This window comes from Schistocerca piceifrons, chromosome 2 (genome assembly GCF_021461385.2).
Source record: "Schistocerca piceifrons isolate TAMUIC-IGC-003096 chromosome 2, iqSchPice1.1, whole genome shotgun sequence".
NCBI lineage: Eukaryota > Metazoa > Arthropoda > Insecta > Orthoptera > Acrididae > Schistocerca > Schistocerca piceifrons.
The window spans coordinates 308,153,119-308,175,643 of record NC_060139.1 but is presented as its reverse complement, the minus strand read 5'-3'; the positions used below and the strand labels follow the sequence as shown (position 1 = coordinate 308,175,643).

The 22,525-nt window shown below is 38.9% G+C and overlaps 1 protein-coding gene across 2 annotated transcripts in view; it reads right to left on the bottom strand.

Annotated features, from left to right (window-relative positions):
• LOC124777176 (tuberin) overlaps positions 1–22,525 on the bottom strand; it is a 299,285-nt gene that overhangs the window by 235,632 nt on the left and 41,128 nt on the right. For both annotated transcript variants that reach the window (XM_047252485.1, XM_047252487.1), the window contains exons 4-6: positions 21,499–21,696; positions 16,215–16,389; positions 12,176–12,376 (exon numbers count right to left, since the gene is read on the bottom strand). In XM_047252485.1, coding sequence (XP_047108441.1) covers positions 12,176–12,376; positions 16,215–16,389; positions 21,499–21,696 — 574 coding nt within the window. The remainder of the gene's footprint in view (positions 1–12,175; positions 12,377–16,214; positions 16,390–21,498; positions 21,697–22,525) is intronic.

The following is a 22,525-nucleotide window of genomic DNA, read 5'->3' as shown; positions in this document are numbered from 1 at the left end:
TTTAGGAAAAGCGGCAGAGTTCAGAAACATCAACCGGAACCCCAGATGAGATTTGAAAACCTGAGAGCTTAGAGGTGGAGATAGGGTAATAAGCAATAAAGAGATTACTGTCAAAACTTAGTGCACGAATTAATAAGAGTGAAAAGCTAATTGCACTGGCCGGCCGGAGTGGCCGTGCGGTTCTAGGCGCTGCAGTCTGGTGCCGAGTGACCGCTACGGTCACAGGTTCGAATCCTGCCTCGGGCATGGATATGTGTGATGTCCTTAGGTTAGCTAGGTTTAATTAGTTCTAAGTTCTAGGCGACTGATGACCTCAGAAGTTAAGTTGCATAGTGCTCAGAGCCTAATTGCACTGTATATGATAGAGGTGGGATGAGACGGTGAAAAATAGACACGTCAGAAAATGAAAGATACAGAAAACTAAAAAGGTAGTGAAGAAAGGAAAGTTACTATGAAGAAATGCTGACACCAAAGAAATTAACATAAATTAAGGCCAGGGGGATGGTGAGAACAAAGGATGTGTCGTAGCACCTGTACGCACCAGTGGAGTTCTGAGAAACTGAGGTCTGGGAGGAGAATCCAGATGGCATGTGTGGAGAAACATGTACTAAGGTCATGCTCTGCAACAGGACATTGTGTGTTGCCAGTATACGCCCTCTGCCTATGCCCATTCATTCTAACTGATAGCTCAGTGGTAGTCATGCCAATATTATAGGTCAAATAGTGTTTACATAACAGCTGGTATATGACATGTCATTTCATAGGTCCTTTGATATAGTATGTTTTACCAGTTACAAGGCTGGTATAAGTGGTGGCAAGAGGGTGCATACGGCAAGTCTTGCAGCAGGTACAGTCACAGGTGTAGGAGCCATAGGATAGAGAGATGGATGGAGGAGTAGTATAGGTTCTGGTAAGGATATTGCAGAGATCGGGAGAGCGACAAACAGCTATTCTAGATCTGGAGGGAAAAGTGTCAGACTGAATGGATCTCATTTCAGGGCATGATTTTAGGAAGTTAGAGCAGCAGTATCAGGAATGGATGTGATGGCTTAGGGTTCTGGGTGACTTTTCCAAAATCTACCCCTTTACATAAACCTCACCAGACCTTTTCCTTCATCTCTCTTCCTTCACCTTAACCCCTTCTGCCACAAGGAGCCAGTGGCTCCAAAAGCTGCAGACTTTAGTACCTTTTGTATGTCTGTCCTCCTGCAGCCACTAGGTGAGTGGATTTTTTATCTACCCACTTACATCATATTTTCAAAACTTGATTATTTTCACTGATTTGCATAATTAATTATGCTAATTTGAGTAAGCTACAAGCATGTGATATGAAGTTTCTGTGTTCAGCTTTGCAGAAGACTAAAGGAGATAAAACTAGGAATTAATACATCACAAGAAAGACACAAGTGGATGTGTCAAGGACTGAGAGGCTCATTACTGCATGGCTCAAGTGATTTGAACATGCAAAGATGATGAAGGATAACTGCATGCCCAAAAAGTACTGCAGGGGAAAAGACCAATAGGACAACCCAGAAAAAGATGACTGGATCAGATTAAGAAAGAACTTAAGACTAGAGGAAAAAACTGGGAAACAGTATCAAGATAAGTGGCATATCAAGATAGAGCAAAATGGAATCAAATTGTTTATAAACATCCTACCCAGCTTGCTAGAATGATATGAAGAAATATGACGAGGATGAAGATGACGAAAAGCATACAATTCAGTCTGGAACACAAGTCAGTGAGATGACAAGGACTTCCCCTGGACTTGTCTGTACTGTGAGAAACCTCATCTTCATCTGACCCTTGTCAAGCCAATTAAGGGCTAAAACAGTAACAGAATAAAGCATGTCTTCTGGCTGGAAAGACTCATAATAGTAAAAGAGAGGTTAAAACAAAAAGAACATCAACTGGACAGATAGTAATAAAACAAAGTGAGAGAAATAAGCAGGTCAGTATGTGGGTGAGGACAAGTGAGTGTCCCACGAGTCTATGCATGCAATGGGGGCCATTCCTCCCAAAGCTGTTCAAACCTCTGATCCATTAAAGTTAAGGTATTAAAGATGAGAACAGCAACTAATATCTTGCAGGAAGTATAAAGACTCTGTCCAATTAACCTTTCATCACCAGTTAGTATCAAGGATAAGCAATCTTTTTGGTCTTGCCTTCATCAGAGCAGCAAAAAAAGGGACTAAAACAGAGTAACAGAGGGATTACCCAGGCAACTGGCAGAGGTGACAGGGTCGAATGTCACTTGCACACAGCATGAGGAAGGAGATGACTCGATCCCAATCATCCTACCCCTGTCCCAAAAGTAATTAAAATGTTGCATCTGTGAATAAAAAACACATTCTTGGAGAAGACAAAGAACCCATTCAAATATCCATACGTCATACACTAACATTAAAGGCAAGAAATCTCGAAGATCATACTTAGCTTGTAAAGCCAGAACAAGGGGGCATTTCAAGAGGACATAAACTACTTTCCGCAAGGTTTCGTAACTACGTGGGGGTAGCTAATTACATAAGATAAAAGTATATGTTAATCTATAATGCCCGATGTGGAGTTGACATAGGCTGATAGGTTCCTTCTGGGAGGAGTAGAACATGGAGAGCCATGCAGCAACAGTTTCCGTAATAGTGCAGAGTTCATTAGAGGGGGGCAGAAGCCTACCACTTGATGATCCATCCCCAAGTGAGGAGTGGTCTTATTTGCACCTGCAAATCTGCATCTTGGATTATCAAATCAAATGTTATGTTATTAATCACTTCTCTAGCAAACAGTCGGCAAGGTCATTCCCTGGGATACCCTGAGTTGGGACTAAAGCGAAGACAACTGAGCAGGCAGTATTAGTAAGGTCACAGAGAAGGTCCAGAATAGCAGATATAACAAGGTGACAAGAGTTGCAATGATCAACAGGCTGGAGCCTGCTCATTGAATTGTTACAAACTAACACACAGTCAAGAGAAGCCTGTTTAATAACATGTAAGGTTCTGTTAATGGCTATCAGGTCTGCCATAAAAACCCTACATATTCCTGGCAACAAATAATGTTCCTGACTGGTGCAAGATGTAAAGCATATCCTGTCTTATCCACAGATTTAAAGGAGTCAGTGTAAATGGTGGTTGCACCTTGATAGTCCTGAAGAACAAGACAGATGCTAAAAGGTGGTGGGAGCAACTCAAACTTTAGGCCCTTGAAATACATAGGTCCTAATTCATGGTCTGGGGACTAAGCTCAGGAAAACATAGGGATCATATTCTAACGGTGTTAGGAGGAGGTCCCATCAGAGAGCCCTTAGGAGCATTTCAACTGGTAATCCTACATTTCAACTGGTAATCCTACTCAAGGCTTGGTGTCATGGGGTCAATGCACCTTGTATGCAAAAAGATTTGACGAGTTAGTTGATTAGTGGACTGTTGGATGGTAACTATATAATGGAGCAAAAATTGATACCATCGGAACTGAAGAGGTATAAACCCTGCTTCAATAAGGACACTGTTTGTGACACTAGTCTGGAAGGCCCAAGTCCTCAGTCTTACTCCCCAGTAATGGACTGAGCTATGAACCTGCCAACCAACTGGGACAAGTCCAGAGCCTGGTAAATATGGAGGAGAGTACCATGACCCACATTCGAAGAGACGGGAGAGGGGAAGGGGGAGGGGGAGGCAAGAAAGCACAGAGTATTAAACATTTGCATACTGCTAGTCTTTAGTTGACAAATACAGAACAATCATGTCCCTAAAATTGGGACTGTGCCACTGGGTACCCAAGTAAAGTTCTGGATCAGGATGGACAGTGTATGATGACAGAAATGGACGACTCATTTTCACAGGAGAGACATGGAAGCTATGGCAAAAAATCCAAGCAGAGGTCCTTTGGACAGCTCCTTGGAGCTGGTGTTCAGCCTAAGTTACAGATTGGGAGCTACACCAAATGCAAATGCATAAGGGTGACTACTGGTCCGGCAGAAAACACTATCCCATTCATTGTGGTGAGGAAGAATGCACTCAGCACACATCCCTGTAGGATGTTGTTCTCTTGGACCTGTGGTAAGCTGAGATATGTATTTGAAACAACCCTTGCGATAAAAACTAGTGAATCAAAATCAGTAGAGAACCTCAAGGATAAGTAAAATGTGATGGCACTAAGCAGCGTACTATGCCTTACGTAGTTCAAAAAAAGACTACAATGAGAGGTCGGTGTATGGAAAAAGCATGCCTATCTGCTGTTTCCAACCTAATGAGATGGTCAGTCCTCAGTCAGTCTGACTGGAACATAGGAGGATAAAAGCTCCCAGATTCAAGAAATCAGCACAATCATGGGACTATCACCTTTCCAAATAGTTTGCAGAACACACTGTTAGGGCTAATCTGTCAGTACCTGCTGCTCAACACTGGGTTTTTGTCTGGTTTAAGGACTAGAATGACAATACTACTTCACCACTATGAAGGCAAAATACCTTCTAGTCAAATACAACAGCCTGAGCAAATGCAGTCTGGAACATCTCATTAAAAAACAAATCAATGTCTGGAGCCATATTACATGATGATTGAGGATCCTGAAGTTGCTTCCAGTCATTGACAGGTTTGTTATATAATTCGGATTGAGGGGGTACAGGATAGCAGACAGTCTTCAACTTGTCTGCTGCAGTGAGGTGAAAAAAGTCATGGGGTAGAGAAATGCACATATACAGATGGAGGTAATATCGTGCACACAAGGTGTTAAAGGACAGTGCAATGGTGGAGTTGTCATTTGTACTCAGTTGACTGATGTGAAAAGGGTTTTTGAGGTGATTATGGATGCAAGACAGGAATTAACAGACTCTGAACACAAAATGGACATGGAGCTACACACATGGGACATTCCATTTTCGAAACCATTAGTAAATTCAGTATTATGAGATCAACAGTGTCAAGACTGTGCTGAGAACACCAATTTTCAGGCAATACCTCTCACCACAAACATCGCAGTGGCCAACAGGCTTCACTTAACAACCAAGAGCAGTAGGGTTTATGTAGAGTTGTCAGTGTTAACAAAAATGAAACACTGGATGAAATAACTGCAGAAATCAGGGACATACAACAAACATATATGTTTAGACTGTGAGGTGAAATTTGACATCAAGGGGCTACAGCAGCAGATGACTGATGCCAGTGCCTTTGCTAAAGGCATATCAATACCTGCAGTGCCTCTCTTGGGATAATGAGCATATTGGTTGGAACCTAGATGACTGGAAAGCTGTGCCCTGGTCATACGAGTCCTGATTTCACATGCTTATAGCTGATTGTAGGGTTTGAGTATGGCACAGACTCCACAAAGCCATGGACCCCAGTTGTCAGCAAGGTGCTGTGCAAGCTGGTGGTGGTTCCATAATTGTGTGAGCTGTGTTAAAAAAAACGGGTTCCATAATGGTATGGGCTGTTTTTACATGAAATGGTCTGCATCTTCTGGTCCAAATGAACCAATCATTAATCGGAAAAGGGTCTGTTCGGCTAATTGGAGATCATTTGCATCCTTTCATGGACTTGAAGTTCCCAAACAACAATGTCATATCACCTAGCCACAATTGTTCACAATTGGTCTGAAGAACATTCTGGACAATTCAAGTGAATGATTCAGCTACCCAGATCACCAGATATGAATCCCACTGAAAATTTACGGGACATAACTGAGAGGTCTATTCGTGCACAACATCCTGAACCAGCAACACTTTCACGATTATGGACAGCTATAGTAGCAGCAAGGCTCAATATTTCAGCAGGGGACTTCTAATGTCTTGTTGAGGCCATGTCAAGTCAAGCTACAGCGCTACACTGGGTAAAAAGAGGTCCAACATGATATTAGGAGGTATTCCATGACTTGTCAACTCAGAGTGTATGTTCGAGAAGTAGCTCGACAAGAAAACATTGATGCTGCTGCAAAATGGTCACAAGGTGTTTACTAAGAACAGATATATCAATAGATATACATACCACCACAGAGGAAGACACATGGGACAGCTACCTCGGCAGCCCCGCAGACTACAGAACTTGGTCTACAGCTGGAATTAAGATGCATACATTCCCCAGGAGGAGATGATGCATTCCTTCTTACTGTGTTTATTAGATAGCATGCCTTTGCATCAGCTGATTAAAAGTGATAAGGGTGGGCTGTGAAGGAAGTCACTCGAGATGTTGCAGGAAGCTTCAGTGTCCCTGAAGAGCTGTTGCAATGACTTTGGTTAACAATGGCATCGGCCGACTGTGGATTGGACTACCAGAAAGAGGGACAGCAGTTCCAGCAGCACGAGTGATAACACAGAAAGAGGTTTCCCACAACCTCATCAACACACTCTGACAGAAAGGGACTGAAGGTGATGGCAAAGATATACAACTGCCAGTTGGAACTTTGAAAAGCCCAATGTGGTAAGCTGTCAACTGGATGGTGATAAAAACACGATATCATCACCGGAAAGTGGTCACTGTCATAAAGATCACTGAGTAATAACCATTATAGTGAAGTCACAAGACTGGGGGAGAGATGATAAGGTCAACAGCTAGAACAGTGCAGTGTCTGGCACGAAAGAAGGTAGAGGTGCACCATCATTGAGCAGACACAGATCAAGATTGCAAAGAAACTGAGCAATCAGAAGGCCCCTACCAGATGAAGTGGTTTTAACCCACAGGAGATAATGCACATTGAAATACCCGAATAAGACAAAAAGAGTAGGGAGGAGGAGAGAGTTGTTGGATTAAAATGGTCATCTTAACATAAATGCCCTGCCTGGGGGCAAATAAATGTAACAAGTGGAGACTGATTGGGTTGTTTGCACTCACATTGCTATTGCTTCCAACGTGGTATGGAGGGAAGCACATCACTGACGATATCTGTGTGAACCAATGTGCAGATCTCATCAAGATGCTCTTTCAGTGCCAGTGTGAGTCAAGCAGAATGCACAGTAACCTCAAAGAATTGGAGAACAGTCATTAGTAAAGTGTGTTTTTTGGAGAGCAACACAGAATGCAGAACAAGAGGAAAGTAATAACAGTATTATTATTATTATTATTATTATTAGTAGTAGTAGTAGTAGTAGTAGTTCTGCTGGGTGATAGAAATATCCTTTGCAGTTCTTTGTATCATCACACTGAGGGTGTCCCAAGTATGCGCGAACCGGCCAGGAGAAAGGGGTCACAACCCAGGGTCATTTTCTGACACTCATGGCAGTGGAACAACATCCACAAACACTGGTTAGAAGTCCAACGTAGTGGAGGAATCTGGAGCCTCCAGGATCATCAGGGTAGCCTTCTAGCAAGGTCTCTTCTTTACTCTGTTGAAACTTTTGGGAGTCGAGATCCTTGGTGGACTTATTCACATTATGTGTAGGAATGGCAGAAAAGCAGGTAAATCCTGGGACCCACAGTTCGCTGCACCTTCAACAACTGGCTGGTAGGGTTGCTGGATGATAGCTTTCCAGGGGCAGGGTTCCCAAAAGGAGCCTTGTCACCAGTTGATGCCGAAGTAGGATGCTGCTGTTCTGACCAGATGCAGTGGGTGGTTCCTTGAGACTGTAGCACAGGAACCACGAGAGGTGAGGACCTCTCGCCCCCCAAAGGCCAGGTTTATTTGCTTGACAACTTAAGGTCTACGTCAAGGAGGAGGAGGAGGATATTAGTGTTTAACTTCCCATCGACAACGAGGTCATTAGAGACGGAGCGCAAGCTCGGGTGAGGGAAGGATGGGGAAGGAAATCGGCCGTGCCCTTTCATAGGAACCATCCCGGCATTTGCCTGAAGCGATTTACGGAAATCACGGAAAACCTAAATCAGGATGGCCGGAGACGGGATTGAACCGTCGTCCTCCCGAATGCGAGTCCAGTGTGCTAACCACTGCGCCACCTTGCTCGGTCTACGTCAAGGGAGTAAAAATACTAGGCAGTGTTAATAGCCTGACATCTATAATGGCAAAAGTCAGCATCACTGCGCCTGAACACAAAGGATTATATATTTTTTATGAGCTTCGAAGTATGAGAGGCCATCTGGAACTTTCAGTATCTGCATGTTGCATTCCATGATTACAGCAGCACACCTCGAGGATCAGCAAGTGTGGTCATTCCCACAATGGACACCTTCACATGGTAGTAGTGCACATGGTAAATTTTTGTGAAGTGGCTAGCCACAGTCTCCATAAATCAGGTCATACGAACACGGGGAAGATATATGCCCACATGGCGTTGGGACATATGGCCTCACGTGACAGCAGTAAACCATGATTTTGACCACTTCCGGAAGTGAATCCCTCTCAAAAGCAAGGATGAATGCACTAGTGTCAACTTTGTTGTCTGGTGAGCCTCAACACACATGAAGACATTCAAAGTGGATCCCTCATTTATCCAAATTTTCACTTAGTTCTGCTGCAGCACAACAAGTACTGTATCATTGCAAGAGGTACAGAGATGAGTGAGTGTGCCAGAGGTCATGTTCAGTACTACCAGCATCACATTATCATAACACACCTGTGCTTAATAAACGAAGGATTGCACCATACTTTAAGAGTGGAAGTAAAAATTAAAATATCTTTCCCAAACTTCATCAGAGTATGCTTAAGTATATTAATGTTAACACTGTACAGTCTCAGAATGATTAAATGAATATGTAAAGCAAAATATATGATCTTAAGAAAAAAAAAAAAGTTGTGCTGAATGATAAAATTACAATGCTACAAACTGTTCAGAATATGCAAATGTATGTCACGATGAAAAGTTACAAGTCTCACCTTGATCAGAGCAGTATTTTGGTTAAAAATGGTGTTTTTATGAAACGTGGAAGATGCCAAATAAAGTAGAAAGCTGAAAATTCATATGTAGCCTCAGTTTCATATAAAAACATTAAATATGAGACGTCAATAAGCTACCTCTTTTAGTTTTCACGTTATTTACTAAAAGCCAAATTTGGAATGAAAATATCCATATCCATGGTGTATTAAGTATCATTTGTATTTGTAACGAAGTTCTAATGACAGTACTCTATTACATTCATGCAATAATACAGCCATACCAAGTTTCAAGACTGTATTGTAAATAACAATAATTACAAGGAATCTTAGAGAGGCAGTTCAGAGGTCATGTTCTACTGTCGGTTCCATTCTAAAAATTCTAGTCAGCAGAGTTTAAGTCAAGCTAAACCTTTTTCAGTAACTAAAGCAAACTCAACACTATAATTGTTAAATGACAGAACTGTTAATTAATGTGTGTCCGAGAAAGAGGCCATTTAGATATTGCTACCTGAGCCTAGGGTGGTGGTTAACAGATGTTGCATTTGGCAGTGCTCTGCATCTCTATTTAAATACAGCCAGAGAGGCAGTAAGAAGAGATACTTCCCCTCTGAGATATCAACTGTACACATCAATCAGACGCTCATGCGGCTGTGCCTCAGATATCAGAGCTGGGCAGACTTGAATGCGTTTCCGGTAAAAGTATGATGTGAACTCACGAGGAATGTACATGATCCTGGATTGTTTAGATTTCACGGAATTAACTGTTCGGGTGCCACATGTAATGCTGACAAAGCCATGTGGCAAGTGCTGAGATTATTTTCCACTTTTAGCGTGAGCAATTAACTTTTGATGATTAGAAATCAGGGGAACGGACTATTTTACTTTGAACTTCCTTTAGGGGTCACCTCTGAACTGTTAATAGAGCTGTTTCCATGAGGGATGTTGTTATTATTATTAGGGATATTATTATATTTTGTGTATGTGAACTTTTGCAGAATATATCAATCACATAAATTCGAAAGCCTTTACTTATAGTCATAGCTCCTGATCCTGCTGAGTAAATAGGAAGTTGGAACATTTTAATTCAGTGAGCACAAATAGTAATGTGGACTTGCAGACTAGAAATTATGGTCAGTATGCTCTCCATTGCTTTCTGTGTGACCGCAAAAAAATTGTTTTCAGGTTCCTGTAAATGGTGAAGGTAGGTGTAAAGCACACACATGCAATTCAAGTATCTTTTCATAGAGACAAAACTAAGTAGTGACCATTTAATTATAAAACACTGTCTCACACTACAACCATCTGCAGTGTTAGGTCCCAAGGAAAATTAATTCCCATACTATGTTTAGATTCTTATGGGGTGTTATAGTAACAGGTTCATCAACAAGTTGTTTACAAGAGTCCACCAAGGTTGGGTAGGATTTACCATCTTAAGATGGAATCACTTCATAATTTGCTAAGGGAAGAAAGTTCGCCAGATACATTTCCAATATTCTTCAGAACCATCTATTTTTTACAAAAAAAGGACCCTCCTTCTGTTTGGATATAAACCAAGTACTAAGAGGAGTAAGTGTCTGCAAAATTTCTTGCTTTTGGCTTCCTCTCATTGTGTGGCCAAGGAGGGAAAGTTCCTAGAGTCGTAACGATCTGTAGTGAATTGCTGTTTGCCTGAAGTGACTGCCAGATCCTCGTGGCCAATGGCTGATAACTTTGCTCGTTTCAGGATGCCAAATAACCTCCATTACATCACCTACTCTGAATGAGGACTATCCCCATGTATGCCACCTAGCCAGAGCAAAGGCCAGCTGGTGTGACAGCCAGTGCCTGAAGTCCTGAGGTCCCCAGACAGACAGGCACCTACTGCTTGACATGTGCAGTGAGATGACAACTCAGGCATCAATAGTGTGATCCCTGCATGGTCAGAGGACTACCATCATACAGGCAGCTGATGGCCCCCACACAACTGACCATCATGCTGGGTATTGGGTGACATTCCCCACACATATGGGAACTAGACATAAGATAACAAAAATATGTCATGTAAAATAAAGGGAACAAAGTGATAAAAGGCCACGAATGATTGAGATTGTCAGCAAGGAATTTGTGCTAGCGAACTGTCTGAGGAAAGATGTAGTTGGAGATTAAGATTACATCACAGGAAAGGAAAAAGTACAGCAACAGCTTGGCATCCTTGCCCACCATGTACGTATTAACAAAGATTTGAGAGCCCCTGGAGAGGAGAAAATGACAAGACTTGGTTGCACTGAACAAGAGAAGAAGAAAGCAAATTTCAATAATAAAAGTAACAATGAAGAAAATTATTTTCATGTATTTAATCATGCACTTGATGATTCTTCTTTAGGTCACAGGTGTCAACTAAGAAATGATCTAAGCATTTTGTCATTCGTCATGTAATTTTTGACGGACTCTTTCCTTCTTGTCCCATCCCGTAAGTCTCCTCTGACCTGAAGTTATGGGCAACTTTTCCAAACTATCCCCATTTCCTAACTCACCACTCCTTCTTCTTCATCTCTCTTCCTTCCCCTTCAACCCTTCTGCTAGAAGGAGTCACTGGCTCTGAAAGCTTGTAAATTTCCTTAATGTTTATATGTGTAAGCGTGTTCCTGCTGTCGCTTTTCTAACTCTCTCCAGTTAAATCATAAAGGAAAATTTCATCACTGATGGGTTTCATACCTCACTTGCAACGAAATGGTATAATATGCACACCAACAGAAAGTGATCGAAAAACATTTTTTTAGTTAAACTCAAATTTGTTTATTTCTTTATTTAGTAGAGCAAAGAAAACATGGAGAGCAGTAGGTATTATGGACGTGTAGCTAAGAAGGAACACTGAACTACTGACATATATTTAAAACATGTAAATTTCAAAATGAGTTACCAAAACTGCATCAGAAATTACTCTAGGAAAAGCCACCTTTAGATCTCTGTGTATTTGTAAAAAGCATTAACTTGCAAAAGAGGCTCAAGTAAGAAATTAATTCTTTTCAGCTACAATTGCTTTTGTCTTACTGGGGACAGTTCTTAACAAAGTGATATTGCAGAAAGAACTACAGAAGCATATATAGTACTAGGCACGGCAGGCTGCTCAAGAAAGGCTGGCCCAGGTAGAAGCCCAAAGCAGCCACAATGTTAATTTCAGCATGGAGTGCTCTTTGTCAGTTTTCCCTTCAGCAGTCAATTTCATTTTTATTATTTACTTTTCTGTGGGTAATATAATTGTTAAAGAAAGTTTCAGAAAATTCTGAAAGCTAGGAAACCATCGTTAGTTTGTCAGTCAGCCCCTCTTAAGTTGTTCTTCGATTAGCTGATAACAGACACTACTTCTGCTGCAAGAATGACTAGCATTCCTTTCCAGTCAAACATTTATCACTAAAAAAAATGTAGTTAATAACACACAGACCTGCAGGAGGGATGGCAAAACAGCTGTAGGCTCATATTTCAGAGTTAGCACCTTGCTCTTTCCCCACAAGGACATGTAGATGAAAAATATTGCTCCTCGTAGTAAGTAAATGTCTTGCAATGACTCAGGATCTTGCAGGAGCCGACACATAGTGAAAAGTGCTGAATGACCCAAGTGGGTTCCCAGCAAGTTGCGCATTATCTACAACAAGGAGGGCAGAACTCAAAATAATTATAACTTATTTCCATAATTTCAAACAGAACTACAATTATAAACTTAATGCTAGATAACAATGAAAAAATTGATCAAATTGAATAAATATATTATGCAGACATATCTAATGACATTTCCTACTTGTGTAATACTGTTTCAAAAATCTTATTTGTATCACTGTGCTGGAGCCCAGATATTATAATTATTAATAACATGCTTCACAGAGACTATATCTAACAATGTTCATTACAAATAAATTTTTTATATAAAAATATCCTTACTAAGAATACATTATACTACTACAGAGACATAAAACTCCCTCCCCTAAAGAAATGGAACATCATCAATAAGTAACACGAAGTGACTGAACATAGCTATAAAAAATTCAAGCTCTCAAAAGAAGTCTGACTCCAGCTCTGGCCTTTCTGTCCTGATTTATGCTTCTCTGGTTTCCCAAAATCATCCAATGAAGAGGGGACTGAGGTTCCTCAGTGTGGCAAAGGCAGCCGGTTGCTCAACAGTTCCACGATTATTCATCTGTACACTTCCTATCCGTAGCACACCACAACTGCCTCGTTGCCAGTTTTGAATAGTGCCATTTTTCCATGTACGGTATACTTTAACCATGGCAGCACACAAACAATTTACACACTTAACTGTTTCGAAAATGCTTCCACTCTTGGTTTGAAAGCCTATGATAATGCCCTTTCGGACGGTGGATAAATCACTCCATTTCTGCATTACGACAACAACTGAAACGTCTTCTGTGCCCCCTGACACAATTTATATACCCTCCAATGTTTGTGCTGTCATCTGCCACCTGTGAGTGGCCATTGCATGCTGACATCAAACACAGACACATTAATGTGACAGGACCATGTATTTCAGCTGTATACAGTTGACCCACTTACAAAGTGAGCCATTCATTTGGCTCACTCTGAAGACTGAATGGTATTTGGCCAAAATATTTTAAGGAGTGGAATTTATGTGGCTGCAAGACTCAAATTTAATGGAGCAGTTATTGCGCCACAAAAGATGCAGAGTGTTTTTGTCCCTGATATACCCATGTTGAAGGTTACTATATTTGAAGCTTCAACTGTATTTGAAGCTTCAGCTATCACATCAGTCTCTCTCTCTCTCTCTCTCTCTCTCTCTCTCTCTCTCTCTCTCTCACACACACACACACACACACACACACACACACACACACACACACACACACACACACTGTATGGCAAAGTGGCAACTTCATAATCACATCACAGAGTAGATGTAGATGTAAGTCATTTCTTTAGTGAGGCAAGTACTGCAAAACATATAGTGTTGGCAACTGTCTTTTGAATACAAGCATAGTTTTTAAACTGTTTACTATGTGAAGACTCTAATGGAAACTGCCCCAATGATCCTTCAAGAAGACATTGTGACAAAGCAGGCTGGGATATTTTTACTTCCCCTCTTGTTTTGCAATCTGCCTCCCTAAAAATCATTTTTCGTTTTCGACTAATTACCATTAACATGCATGAGTATAATCTACATTTTCATTTTCATAAAAAGAAAGGTTGGCCCTCAGTTATAAAGAATATAGCAAGCAGATCTAATTTTGTGCCTATTTTTGTTCATCTTTTTTTTCCCCAATCATATTGACCAACTATTCCATTGTTGTTTCCTATTTTTCCACTATATTCTCATTTTCTCCCCATGAAGTCTCTTCTTTTCTTCTGTCCATGTTGTCCTCGATTTTTTATTTCTTCTGCTTTGAAAGGCTTCCAAATTTAGTGTTTTATTTTTAAAATAGTTTCTTTCTGCTATTTCTGATTCTTTGATGTTGTTTCTTTGGAGATCTTTCCTTACTTCTGTAATCCATGCTATTATTAATTTCTTCTTCCAGAAATATAGGAGTATTTGTTTTGTTAGTCTATTCCCATCCATTTGGTAGAGGTGTCCGAAAAAGGTTACTCTTCATTTGGCCATTACTTCAGATTTTTTTCTATCTAAATTGTTGTAGATCTTCTCATTACTTCTTATTTTCCAATCATCTGCAGTTTTTATTGCACCCATTATTTTTCTAATAATCCTTCTTTCCAGTACCCCTAGACTGTCCATCTTTTAGTTCATCATTATAGTTTTATGTATGTAATTGATTTTCTAATTTATTTTGACTATTCCTAGTTAATATCTTCTGTTATAGGGTGAAATCAGTAATTGTTTTGTAACTTAAATTCTATTATTGACTTATACACAAATATAAATTCTGTACTAATTATAAACATTCGGAGGAACAACTAATAGCATTCTTTTAAGTATTTATTTAGCTCTGTTCAAAAACATGTTAGCAAAGCGAGCCCTTAATTATTTCCAACATAATTACCAGTTTTGACAAAAGTATTGTCTGTGTAACTATATCGGTGAATTTCATGGTTTAAACAAATAATTCAGTTTAACTCTTATAGTAGAAGAAACTGTTAAAAAGAAGGAAGTTTTTATTATATTCAGTTAATTTAATGAGTTAGGTTTTATTAGTAATTTCTGTAAATTAAACATTGAACACTGTGTAGTTTCAGTGCCTATTATTGTGATGATATATAAAAGGCCCAATTTTTGGGCTCAAGACAGTCAGTCCAAAGCCAAGTATCAGACAAAAAACCTGTGTTGGTTTGAACAATGCATTAACTTACCCATGAAATAAGTGTTACACCAATAGGCCATGTGTTAAAGCAATGACAGTGTCTGTTCAATTTATTTGAAAGACTGTGAAATGTGTGGTTAGGTTTTTACTGCTCGTAGATGTTCAACAGTAAACAATTGCAGCATTATGTTGATGTTTGCCTGCAAACTATTAATGAGGCTTATCGAAAGTTAAACAATAGTGCACTGGCCATATAGCTGTGTATTATTGGGGCGGTTGTGAACAGTGAAAGTACAGAACTGTGAAACGCAAATGTGCACCTGTCACCTACATCATTTAAAGTAGCCAGTATCGAACTTCCATCCCCCCATTTTTCAGCCAGTATAGCAACACAGTACATCGACACCGAGGACCATCAATGAAGAAATAAAACAGGCGAATGTCACAACGTCAATAAAAAAGTTAAAGCAATAAACCTAATTTAATAATTCTAACATGATTAATTTTATATGAAGCTTCAGAGAACTCTGAGTATTTATGAAATGAGTGACACACCTTGTACACTTTTATTACTGAAAATAGTCAGCTCAAACCTACAATACCATTTGAGTCAATCCTCAGAGCAGAAAATACTGCCATCTGAAACACATTGATACAGAAACCACAAGCACCTACTTTATGCCTCTATACCCTAACATCAAATTAAAACTGTAGGTGTGTTCCTTGAACTTTTAGTTCTAAATTGTTCTTGAAAGTCATTTTCTGAAATATTTACCATTCCTTCTGAAACATCTTGTATAAATAACGGAATAAGTGCAAATCAAAAACATAAACTACTGAAAATTATTAACATCCAGAATGAGAATTTCACTCTGCAGCAGAGTGTGCACCGATATGAATCTTCCTAGTGGATTAAAACTGTGTGCCGGGCCAAGACTCGAACTCGGGACCTGAGGCCTTCTGTTAAGAGTCTCAGTCCAGCACATAGTCTTAATCTGCCATTAAGTTTCATTATTAGCATTGATGTATTAAACAGTCAATACCACCAGACAGAGCAAGAATTGTGGCAACAATGACAAAATGTTTGTACTACACACACTACAGTTTTTACAGAATTATTGAGTATTTACTTCATCACAAATCACTCAAAATGTTACAATTTTAGATTTTTGTTTACAGAGTATCACTAAGTTGCACTACCTTCCAACTAGTAGGGCAGTAGTCTTCCATGTTAACAGTGTGGCACAAAGCACCAATAAAAATTCGGAGAGAGCCTGGAGGAAAGTTACTATAGCAGACGATAGAGTCTAAAAGAGCCAGACACGTAAGAACTTCCTGCTTTGCAAGGCTCCAACAGCAAAGGTAACAAACATTCCTGTCACATACAAACAAACAAAAATTAGTACTTAGTAACATAAATACCATAGATGTGATGACAGCTTGAATGTTCTGATTTCATTTTTAATTATCTACTCCTTTATCATTTAGTCATTCAGTGGAAGGAAAATTAAAATATAAAAGGAGTGGATAATGTCGTCGTCTACAGAGCAGACATAGTAATTACTACATAAGTTTGAGTAAACTGACCCAAACTGGAGAAAATTACAATAAAACAATTATTTAAGAGTTATTCCTCAGCATGACAATATATAATATACAAGAATAAAATTCTGGAATTTCAATAATGATGTTCCCAGCTTGACTGGCTTTGTTATGCTATCGACTACAATTCATTTTGAACTACTGCTTAAGCAATGGTCTCCAGAGCACAAGTCATTATTTTTCAAGGAACAACAGAACATAGCCAAACTGTCATTTCTGAAGAAGTTACTCTCAATATTTAACTGCAATAGGGTGAAAAGTTATGATTAACCAGACAAGAATGTATATCAACTGCCTGTTATCAATGTATCAAATAATCCTACAGGAGGTGGTATTGGTCAAACTAGAAGAAAAGTTCCTATAATGATATGTCCAGAAAGCAATATCTGTTGAGATATGTACCAATCTTTTCCCTCATTCCCATCTGCTTGTCACCTAGAAGTGAACGCTATAAGCAGTGCCGCTTGTGGTTACCATACATCCTGACACATCCTTCAGCACTTTTTCACAGTGAACCATGCACTTTTTCAGATACACCTGCCTCTATTCAGATTACATCACATGTATTGGTCACACGTTGATGTAACGTCTACAAACTGTTGATAGGCTGGGGATACACCAGTGCCTACAAATGTCCCCATAGCTATAAATCCTATGGAATCAAGTCTGATGAATGGAGAGACCATGCTACCACACCACCTTGACCAGTCCATCACCCATGAAATAATGTGGTGAGGTACTGTCCCACAATCTGTATACCATCAGGTACAAACCAGTCATTTTTCTGCAGAGGCTTTATTCTCCAATATTACAGGTAATTCATTGTGCAGGAAACGGTGATACATAGCACCTGTTAATCTGTTTGATAAGGTGTATGGCCCTACGAGTCTACCACTGACAGTTCATACTCATACTTTGATACTGAAGTGATCATCATGCCTCACCACATTTGTTCGAGGATTTGCATCTGGCCATACGTGCGTATTGTGGTAATTTACTATGCCTTCTCTCGTGAATCTTGCCTCATCTGTACATAAATTCAGGCTGTGAACTGTTGGCAGAAGTGTAATTGGGAAAGGTGGTCTGCTGGATGAAAAGATTGCACGTGACATATATAATAGGGATAAAGCAACTGCTCGATCTGAATTCACTACGCAAGAGTACGACTGATACATACAGCAACTCAAATTCTTTGTATACTTGTTTCAATATCATCTACACATCACAATACCTGCTCCTCCATATCCAGAGTGCAATCTGTGTGAGACCTGCTGCAGACCATTGTCTGTGCTTCGAATGACCCAGTTCCTGCAAGTCACTGGAAAGATATGTTGTGGACGTAGTTTGGCATACGGCTGATGGGCCTGGCGATTACCACCATCAGCTAATATGGCTAACATAATAACATGTCTGCCATTTCTCTCAGGGAATAGTAGGTTGTGGACGGTTAAAAAGGGCAGGCAGGTCACTCAAAGACAGGATGACAAGGACCCATCTGCTGCAAATATGAGGGGAACCACAGATTCCCCTCATCCTCACAATAGCTGGGTCGTATCACAATGTGTTTGTCCTTTTTAATCTTCCCAAACTTATACCTCTAACTACCCTGAGGAAGGAACCATCAATTCCAGAAGCTAGGTATTGTGTCACTTTCCCTTGTGTGTCTGTCTATCAACAGCACCACACATTTCACCCGCTGAATATCAGTACTGTCTAGCAATTCTGTCTCATAGTTCATTTGCTTGCACATATATGCACACAATGGAATTAAACTTGTGTACGTGCTTACAAAGCATTTTAGAGATTACTGACACCGCACAGCAATTAAGCATCAGCATGGTCAATGGGCATGCAGTCATGTTCCATCACATGGCGTTTGTTCACATACCACCACGTCGTCACAATAATGTTGAAAATATTTAGTTACAAAATATTAGATAGCAGAATTAAGACATGCAACATGATTGTTCTTGCAGGCGAGCCAGCTTATTTTATTTTCAATTTCTCCGTAATTCTACAGTCACCCTTGAACTAGGACTTTAATATTCTCCATTCTCTTTGCAGTTTCCTCATATGAAAGTCATGTCATAGTAGATATAAGCCACCAAAAGGGCCCATTATGAAACACTGCAGTCAACATTGCTTCAATAGCTATATCACTCAATTATTGGCAACTTAAAAGCCTTTTCACAGAACTGCTATGTTAATTTTTTTCACACTATCATGCCCATCTCTCTGAAGACCTCTATAATCTAGTGACTTTATAAGGTGGCATAATGATTCCCACATTAATTTCTGTCCACATTACATACTTGGTCTATTTTCAAACTTTTAAGATTCATCAAATCGATTACACGCAATTGAAATTTTGTTTACTCACTAAGTGAAAACAAGAGCTTATAAACATTTTAATATACTTTAAACCCAAGTGTCTTTTTGTAATATTGCATGCCAAGAAAATATGTTTTCATGAACAATTTACTGACCAATCTTAATTGGCGTTTTCTACAAAACTGTCCATACAAGTCAGCAAATACTTCATGTTATTTACTGACCTTTATTTCAACGGGCTTTTGTGGAATACCATTGTATTATCCTCATTGACAGAGTTATTTTTACTGTGTTGCACTACAGGTTAACAAGTACGCTGTCAACTGCTCCTGCCCCAGAGTAGACTTTCTGAATTTGTAGTGATGTGTAGAGAGGGACTGAACACTGCTCATATAATTCACTGTATGAATGGGAATAATTTTAAGAGCTCATGTAAACGATCAGCTACTTTGCACACTTTTTGCTGATAGAATGTACTATACTTGTAAAACTGACTAGTTCCGTAACATAGCATGATGTCACAATTATTATTCATGGAATATGCAAATAATCAACAGGGGGTGGAGGAGGGGGAGGAGGAGGAGGAGACCAAAAGTACAGACAATGTGAGAGGAAGTATTTGATGCTTAAGCAAATAAAAACTTTCAAAGTGAATATATTACAAAAACCAGCATAAGAGTAAACACAGCAACTTGTTCACACTGAGTAACAGTCAAATCACTGAGAACATGCAGCATACATTGCTTCACAGAATAAATACTGCATTCTCTAATTAATTCTGTAAGCAAATCTTGAAGCAATGTGAATACTTACACTCCCCCCCCCCCCCCTTCCTGAGCTACCAATACTGCCAAATAAAATGCGCCATAAATATATTCGTAGGAAAATACCTGATATAGTATGTGTTTTGATGATAAGATTACTTTTGTTGGATCTCACAGTATTATATTTTTACACACGAATCAAAACTACATCTTCAGTATAGATCAATCTGTAGAAAGGTCAAAGAGATCTCTGGTAACTAAACAGCTACTCCTAAATCTGAACACAAGCTTCTATTGGTTAACAGACTTTTGAGCATAGAGATCTACTTTAAAACACAAAAATCAGCAAATGGAATGTCTTGTATTACTTGTACATCACTCATTCCCCACAATTTAATAATTATTTTACGTATGTGAGTTATTAATTGATTCTACTTTATCATCCTTGGAACTGCAGCAGCTAAGGAACTCATTATAATTGCAACATCAACATCATATTTGATTTTACATATTTATGTCAAAAGTGAATTTGTTAACAACATGTTCCGTAAAATCTACTCTTTCATTTCTTCTTCAATAAAAAAGGAACTAAAAAAAAAAATTAGACACCATTTATATATTCTAACGGAATTCTCTACTGCTCTCTGTAATGTTCTTGGCATTTCCACTGCTACATTTTAACACATTTATGACTTAGGACATGGCCCTTGTTAAAACCCAAAAAACGCAAAAATCATAATGTGCATTATCAATAATTTTTATTGGTTTCGGTGTAATCACTGCTTAGTTCCTTTAGTGACAAGGCATTACTAAATTTGTGCTATGATATAAATTACACCATTAACAAAGGGTACACAGAGCAGGGTGTAAAAATAAACAGATACAAATTAATCTTGAGCTTTCTGCAAAGTATCTTTCCTGATCTTATGTCAAATAAATAAGGACAGTTCCCACAATGGCAAAAATACCATAACAAGGAGACATCCTTCATTATGCAACCTCCTCTACCTTCACATATTCTCTTTTCATCTTTAAGTGCTTGCAGTTTAGACACTAATAATTTTATGTCACTGCAATCATCACATTGAAGTTAAATGGTGAAGAGAGAAAATGTTTTCTCCTTTTTCCAGGTGTAATAGCCTCAGACATCAGGAAAAATGTAAATCTAATTACTGAAGTAAGTTGGTGCTTGAAGTAAGATTGTAAAGTGGACACCAAAATAAAAACATTTTTATAGAGTACAGTAAAGTTAAACGAGGCGATGCTGAAGTAATGAAATCAAGAAATGAGACACTAAAACTAGTAGAGGAGTTTTATAATTTGGGTAGCACAATAACAAACCGTGGCAGACACATAAAGTACATAAAATGTGCAGTGGCAATTGCAAGTAATGCCTTTCTGAAAAATAATGTTAACACTGAATATGAAAGTAGGTGGTAGGAAGTCTTTTCCGGAAGTATTTGTTTCAAGTGTAGCCTTGAGCAGATTAGGAATGTAAACAATAAACAGTACAATCATATGTAAAGCCTTTGCTGCTTCCAACTGATTTTTGTAAAGCAGAATCAGAAAGAAAGAGTCTACTTCATAAAATACCATCAGAATTTTCGAAACTGTTAAATTCAAATTATAAATAATGCAACTTCCTCCAACATTGCACAACATTTCAGTTTTCCGATTACTCATGTATTGTGGTCCTGCAAATGAACACAAATATAATGTCATTATATATTCAAGGATTTGTTACACAACTTTTTAAAATCTCATGCTTTAGAATAAATACTACTCACTGAACCAATCCTATTACTATTGGCTCATCCACGTATGCTGAATTGTACTTTATTATGTTTATCATAATTGAAAGAAATTCATGTGCCTTCCCAATACTTGTGAAAACAGACATCCACTCCAGCATAAAACGTGGTATTTCTTCTTCAAAATATAAAATATCTTTCCCATTATCTGTGAGAGACTGCAGCAATTCAAATCTAAAACAAAATAAATGAGAAAATTCATAATCTTTTAGGAAACAATAGGTTTGAAACCAAAATAACCAGAAAAGAAGCAGATCACAAGACACACAAAATTCGCTGTCAGTAATATTTCTCCTGACATTTCATCAATTGTTTTTCAAACATCTGTATCATTTTTCTGGTGACGATTGGATCTTTGTATTCAGAACTACTAGTTTTTCAGCCACTATGTAGCTCTGCATTGAAGTATTTACCATATCAGCCCGCACAAACCTGTTATAGATGCATGCAACAATGCCTTTCCTTTTCTCTCTATGAATCTCTCTAATTCTTGGCACACCAACACTGTATGCAAATGCAAAAGAACATTCACCTCTCTTTATTAGAATATCCCAAGAACTGATTACAAAATTATGTACTCTACAGAGTATCTTGTCAAGAAATTAAATAAGGAAAAATGAAATTCAGTTCTCATATTTTTTTGTAGACAGCAAATACAAAACTTTACAATACACCAAAAAAATAAAAAACACTGAAATAAGGAACTGAAAAACTGTTCCACACAAATTATTTGATTTATTATATTTAATCTTATTATGCTCCAAGTTGTTAAAGATAGTTTTTTCTGCTATGATCTTTTGCATATCCACTGATAAGCAAAGTTTGAGCTTACTTCCTTCTGTCATGTACTGATGACTTTTTGACCAAGACAGAGGCTGTCGGAAGCAAGCAAGAGCACTCCAAGTCAGGTCACTGGTGCAGATAATAGCATTTAGGTTACGCAAGGAAAACAGTTTGCAGTTTTTGAACTGCTGACACACTGTGCAGCTGTCCCAAAGTAGGA